At 50.2% G+C, this 6,269-nt stretch overlaps 5 protein-coding genes across 5 annotated transcripts, besides 7 other annotated features; all 5 read left to right on the top strand.

Moving 5' to 3' along the window:
* On the top strand, window positions 1-1,050 carry Tc00.1047053504411.40 (uncharacterized protein; the record flags this gene model as incomplete). Its single annotated transcript, XM_799502.1, has 1 exon — window positions 1-1,050. A coding segment is annotated over one exon (1,050 nt), but the record flags the coding sequence as incomplete, so codon positions are not given.
* Window positions 1-6,269: a sequence feature (areas not merged during assembly with more than two copies in the genome that could not be assigned to a particular haplotype).
* Window positions 1,449-1,474: a microsatellite.
* Window positions 1,468-2,220, top strand: Tc00.1047053504411.30 (serine/threonine protein kinase, putative; the record flags this gene model as incomplete). The annotated part of the gene is made up of 1 exon (XM_799501.1): window positions 1,468-2,220. One exon carries the CDS (start codon window positions 1,468-1,470, stop codon window positions 2,218-2,220), a length of 753 nt encoding a protein of 250 aa, XP_804594.1.
* Window positions 2,621-2,708: a sequence feature (A-rich).
* On the top strand, window positions 2,742-3,059 carry Tc00.1047053504411.20 (divalent cation tolerance protein, putative; the record flags this gene model as incomplete). Its single annotated transcript, XM_799500.1, has 1 exon — window positions 2,742-3,059. The coding sequence occupies one exon, from the start codon at window positions 2,742-2,744 to the stop codon at window positions 3,057-3,059; it is 318 nt and encodes a 105-aa protein (XP_804593.1).
* Window positions 3,249-3,276: a microsatellite.
* On the top strand, window positions 3,474-5,210 carry Tc00.1047053504411.10 (uncharacterized protein; the record flags this gene model as incomplete). The annotated part of the gene is made up of 1 exon (XM_799499.1): window positions 3,474-5,210. One exon carries the CDS (start codon window positions 3,474-3,476, stop codon window positions 5,208-5,210), a length of 1,737 nt encoding a protein of 578 aa, XP_804592.1.
* Window positions 4,300-4,324: a microsatellite.
* Window positions 5,699-5,721: a sequence feature (AT_rich).
* Window positions 5,763-5,818: a sequence feature (A-rich).
* Tc00.1047053504411.5 (uncharacterized protein) lies at window positions 5,950-6,269 on the top strand (the record flags this gene model as incomplete). Its single annotated transcript, XM_799503.1, has 1 exon — window positions 5,950-6,269. A coding segment is annotated over one exon (320 nt), but the record flags the coding sequence as incomplete, so codon positions are not given.

The following is a 6,269-nucleotide window of genomic DNA, read 5'->3' as shown; positions in this document are numbered from 1 at the left end:
TTTGAGCCGTTAACTCATCGACGTTTGGAAAATGTTTTGACGGACCCCGCCTATAAGGAGGCACAGCGAAGGTGGGGGCTGCACAGTCAGACTCGTGTGTGTGCCCTCCGGTTTGAGCAGGAGAATAAAAGCCGAATTGCGCAGGAGGGTGCGTCTCATGGCGGTGGTGTTGGCAACGGTGCCGTTGTGGCTGGTGCGATACGGTTCTCTGGATTTCACAAAGGGGTGCTTCAGGAGTTTCTTGTGTCTCTCTTTGACTCCACCGCCGTGCGTGATGCCCTTGCGCTTTCTCCTGCAATGAGACTGACACGTGACGCGGTGGAATACACCGAGCTGCACTGTAGTTGGACGACACTTGAGCCATTCACTCGTCTCGTCAAGGCAGGAGTTGTGCGGCATGTGGAGGTGCAGGGAGATGTATGTCACGATGAGGCAGAAGCGGCCATATTTGACGGTTGCGTGCGTTTGCCCGTCGTCCGACGCCCGGATTTTTATCTTCCACACGACATTGCCGTGACGGATGAGTTGCGGGCGCTCTTCTTGCTTGCACACAATCGCGCCATAAGCCATGAGGGAGATGAGTATGCCGAGGAGGAGGCGTGGAACGCGATTAATTATGGCTCTGGTGCAGGACTTTCAATTGCCGCACTTCGTCGCATTTTTACGGAGGCGGAGCGTTCCGAATTTTTGTATCACATTTTATGGCGCCTTGTGGCGGGTGGCGGCAGCAACAACCAGTGGGATGACGACTTGGGAGTTTACCTTGATGTGGCGCGGGCGTGGTACAAGGGCCTTGTCGCCATTCGTGCGGTGCAGAAGAATGAGGCAACATCTGCTGGGGATGGCATGGACGAGCCCGATCGTGCCGCATATGTGGACGGTACCGCATTGACACCGGAAGTGGTTTCAACTGTTGTTTCTGTGCAGGCAGTGAGCGGTTTTTCACTCTTTACTCGAACCGATGACGCGGAGCCCAGTAACCTGAACTACTGCTATGTCTGCATTGACCCGGTAGAGGCGGAGGTGGTGGTGTGGTATCACTGTCTCTAGGAGCACACATACACACACGCATTTATACCGTTTGTCTGCTTTTACTTATCCACGTATTATTATTATTGTTATTTTGGTGCATGTATGCAAATATGAAGGAGGTTCAGTGAGATTTTTATGCCTGTTTTGCAGAGCCATAGACTGAAGGAAACTCGGTAGAACAAAAGACGCTTGGAGGGGTTGTATATATTATGGACGTTACTGCCATATCAGATATTTTTCCTTTTATTTTTCTTTTTTCTGAATTTTAGTCAGGGCATTTTTGCCGCCGCTGCTGGTGGTGGTGGTGGTTTTGGCAGTTGCGGTTGTAATGGATTTGCATGTTACTATTTCTCTGTGATTTTTCTCTTTGTGACGCTCAATAGTCTGGTGCCTTTTTTTTATTGCACTAGGGCGTTTGTGTGTGTGTGTGTGTGTATGTGTGCTGTTAGCATCACGATGGGAAAAAAATACGCACAGTTGGAGACTCTCCACAACGTGAATGGGCGGGTTGTGATTGTAGGCGACATTCATGGCTGCCTTGCCCAACTGGAGGACATTTTATCAGTCACAGACTTTGCGAGGGGAAGGGATCAGTTAATCACCGCTGGGGACATGGTGAACAAAGGGCCAGACTCGTTTGGCGTTGTGCGTCTGCTGAAGAGCCTTGGAGCACGCGGTGTGATTGGCAATCATGACGCCAAGCTTCTCAAACTTCGGAAAAAGATACGAAAACATGGGGCGCTGCACGGGAAGAATAGCCAATCGAGTTTAGCCCCGCTTGCCATGTCGCTACCGCAGGATGTTGAAGAGTATTTATCACAACTGCCGCATATTCTCCGCATTCCCGCACACAAAATTCTGGTGGTACATGCGGGCCTTCACGTTCAACACCCGCTTGAGCGGCAATTGGTTAAGGAGGTCACTACGATGCGCAACCTCATTTTGCAGGATGACGGGCTGTACAGGGCATCTGAGGATACAACGGACGGTGTGCCGTGGGCATCGCTGTGGCAGGGTCCGGAGACTGTTGTCTTTGGCCACGACGCCAGACGAGGCCTCCAACGCTACCCTCATGCGATCGGATTGGACACTCGGTGTGTGTATGGCGGGGAGCTCACTGCTCTTGTGTGTCCCGGTGAACACCTCGTTTCCGTGCCTGGATGGACTTCCAATAGATCGAAGGTGTGAGGGAACTGGATGGCAGTGTTTTGTCTTTGGCCACCCCGGTGACACATAAACTTTAGTGGGTGTATGTGCCTACGTGTGTGTGTGTGTGCTTGCTTTTGCCACTGATGGTGCTCCACTGAGGGGGAGGAGATGCATTGAAATCGTGTCTGTGTGTGTGTGTGTGTATGGGTGGCGATCATCCACCACATGGAAGAGGATTATTATCATTTTTTCTTTCACTTTCTTTTCCCATGAAGAAAGGAAACACTACAGCTGCTAATATATATATATACAAACACCTGCATATGAAATTCCTTCCCTCCTTTTCTGTTGCCCTCCACATTTTGGTGGCCGTCTTGCGTGTGCATGCCGTTTTTTTCTTTTTTTTTAGGGGGTGGGGTGTTCTCCGTCCAGAGAGCAAATTATTATTATTATTCTTATTTTCTTTTGCAGTTTCTTTAATTTTTATTATTATTGGGGTTTGCTGTTTTTTTTTTTTTTTTCTTCTTCACGGAGTTGTGTTGTGTCAAATACTCTCCTTTATGTTCTCTGTGTGTTACGTGACGACGCCTTCGATGGAGGTGGCACGCGAGCTGTCGAAGCAGCTGGTCATGGGCAAGAAGGCGGCATGCGTGAACATCATTCCCGTCATTCAATCCGTCTATCGGTGGGAGGGCCGCCTGCAGGAGGAGAGCGAGTGCCTCATGATGATAAAAACACGGACTTCACTTATCGAGGAGGTGGTTGCGGATGTGACGCGACATCACCCGTACGACGTCCCGGAGATCATCAGCGTGCCAATGGGGCCCGGCAGCGAGGATTACCTCAAGTGGGTTGCGGACAGCACGACACCGAGTTGAACAGTCGCGGTTGATACGTGGATGGGCGGGTGAGTTGGAAAAAGAAAAAAAAAAGGAAAAAAGACGAATATTGTTATTGGGTTGAGTCAGTGTTTCTTTCAAATGCTGCGTATTCACATCCTCCCCCCTTTTCCTTGTATGTATCTGCGTGTCATGGTGGTGGTTGGAAAGGATGTTTCTTTCACTTTAATATGCATATATATATATATATATATATTCTCTTTCCATTCTGCTTCTCTTTTTTTTTTTTCTCATCTGCTTCTGTAATGACATTATGGCACGTGAATCAGGGAGGATATAATAAGATTGATTGTGGCTGCCGATTGAGTAGGGATTCCGCACATTGCATCTGTGGCCGAAGGAATTTACGCAGAGGAGTAGAGACGCATCAACACGGCTGTGGGAACGACTTGGATGACAAACACGCCCGTTGTGAATCACTTTTACGTGCAGAGCGACTTGGCGGTGCCCGTTCCCATGCTCTTCACACCAAATCTGTCAATGGAAAGCGTGTCACTGAGCCAACCGAAAGACACATCCGAAATGCGTGGAAAACGAGGGCGGGAATTGGCGCCACGTGGGTATCATTTCAACGGAATTGCCGTACGAACTGCAGGCCACACTGCGGGAAGTAAAAATTTTCATGACGATAGTAGAGCTGTGAATCCGTATGAATTGAGTCATCAAGGCCATGTGCGGCCTATATCCAACGAGGAAGAGCAGTCCCTCTTGAACGAGTCTATAGAATACTACAGGAGCGCAAAACTTGCACGGAAGGAGCCATTGAACATCAATAAAGGGGACGGTGTTTCTTCAGAGGATAATACCGCTATGCTCCGCACAGAACTGAGACGGATGCAGGATCAGTATGATCATTTAAGCAAACTTGTGGAGGAGACACGGGCAGAGTTGCAACGAAGTCGTGAGGCAATTGAACATTCCCAAGAAGGTGCGCGTTGTTTTGTCAGTGACCTGCGAGTAGAAGTGGCGGAACTCAGAAAACATGTGCAGCTGATGGATGGAAGGCAGTCGTCGATGGAGGGTGCCGTCGGATCTCTCAAAGGGCTACAGACTCTCGTAGAAACCTTCCGCGGCGATGTCACCACCTTGCGTAACGAAGTGAACCAGACGTCCACGGCCGTTGCTCTTTTAGAGAAGTCCATAGAAGATGTAAAGAGACACCCTCATGCCCACCCACAGTCGTTGGAATTGCCGCCGTTCAGTCGTCCCCCTGCGAATGCCAACACCACCACCACCACCACCACGAGGGATACGACGAATAAGGCACCCGCCACAGATGTTTCATTAGCGCCAAAGCAGTCTTTTACATTTGGTGGCAATTCTAAAGGCCCAACAGCCTCGACTGGGGCGGGGGTTGAACCGGCGATGAAAGCGGAACACACTTCTGCAGGGTCTTCCACGGAGAAGAAGAATCCCTTCTCGTTCGGCGGAAATTTGGTAAGTGGGACGCCTGCGACTGGAACGACTTCAATGCCAAAAAATCCGTTTTCATTTGGCGCATCTTCTGGGAGTTCAACGGAGGCGAGCACATCCGGCCTTGGCGGTGCAATGAATGTGGTTGAGCCCACCAAAGGAGGGGTGGCGACAGCAGAAACAACGACGGCCAACAATTCTTCTAGTAATGGTGGCAATCCATCGGCTTCCTCCTTTAATAACATGTCTGCTGGATTTGGCAATGAGTTTTCTGCCAAACAGGGGTTTGGATTTACAACTGTTTCCGCCGCGCCGTCGGACGCATGGCAGACACCTACGGTTCCTTCTTTCTCCTCCGCTGGCTCCAATCCCTTTAGTGTACCTTCAGGGCCGGGCGCCTTTACTACTCCTGCCAGTGCTCCTTTATCCAACTTTCCGTCTTCGTTTGGTTCGGCCGGTGTTGATTCCACTGCGGGGCCAAATCCGTTTGCCGCGCCGTCGTACAATGACGCCCCTTCTGGGGCCTTTGGTGGAGGAGGCTTGCAGTCCGTTCCAGGCGTTCCCTCCGGTGTCTCGAATCCCACGGGCACATTGTCGTTTGCTCAGCCCATAACTTCCAAGGTATCATTCGCTACGGATGCTGGGCCGAGCGGTGGAGCAGAGTCGTCCAACCTTCTTGGCTCTCACCAACGGAAAAAGATGCCGCGCAGATATTAAATTCATGTGTATCTAGAGTGGGGGGGCGGTCCTTGGCAACATGGGTACATGCATGTGGTACACGTCTGTTCGGGGGGCAAGTCTTTCCCTTGAGTCAGTCCAATGATGCTGTAGGAAGAGAAGGAAAGGGGGAATAGAATGAGTTAAAAGAAATATATATATACATATATGCAAGAATATTTTGTGTGAAACGAAAGAATTGCGGCATTTCAACGAAGCTGGAGGAGAAAGAAAAAAGGAAGAGGAAACAGACAAATGCAAAGAGGATAATGGAGAAAATGTATGACTGAAGGAAAAGAGAAAAATAAATAATTCAATAAATTTATTCCCGCTTTTGTGGATGGTGTTGTGGTGTGTGGGATCCAACGCCGCTCTTCCAGACGACGATAAGGGCAGAACACGAGCACGCAGCTGCGATGGGCGGCATGCTTTTTTTTATTATTTCAAAAACGGACGTCTTTCAGGGATGAATACGCCTTGCGACCGGCATATTAATTTTTTTTTTTTTTTTGCTGATTTGTTTTGTTGCCGTGTACGTGCGTTTACCGTCACTTTCTTTTATTTATTTATTAATTTTTTTTTTGTGTTTTTTTTGGTGTTTTTCTTCTACCCGCAGAATTACACGCCCGCACAGCAGGCAGAAAAGGAGGGAGGGGGGAGACGAGTAGAAGGCAGGGAGGAGCACTCACGTCACTGCACCCTTTTTGGGTAGTGCTGCTGCGGCCGCGACACGTTCAAGATGCATGTGGCTTTTTTTGCGTGTTGGAGGACGCAGCGCCCACCACTCGCACGACTCACCCCAATCGCAGCTGCGAGGGGCATTTCGTCATCATCGACACGGCATGCATCCGAAGCGGGGGATGTGCCTTCCGCCGCTCAACCAGCCGATCGTGCGGCCACGATTCACGCGATGGGGAAGGACCCCCCAATCGCAGCCACGATGCAAGCGGGCGGCGAGCCAGTCGATTTCCGTCAAACCGCCATTCCCAAGCGGCCCTCGGGAATAAAAGCAACGGATGTGCTGACACCGCATCTTTTGTCCACTGCCGCCGAATCACC

Source organism: Trypanosoma cruzi (assembly GCF_000209065.1).
Source record: "Trypanosoma cruzi strain CL Brener chromosome Unknown tcruzi_1047053504411, whole genome shotgun sequence".
Taxonomy (NCBI): Eukaryota; Euglenozoa; class Kinetoplastea; order Trypanosomatida; family Trypanosomatidae; genus Trypanosoma; species Trypanosoma cruzi.
This window is presented reverse-complemented; position numbering and strand designations above follow the sequence as displayed.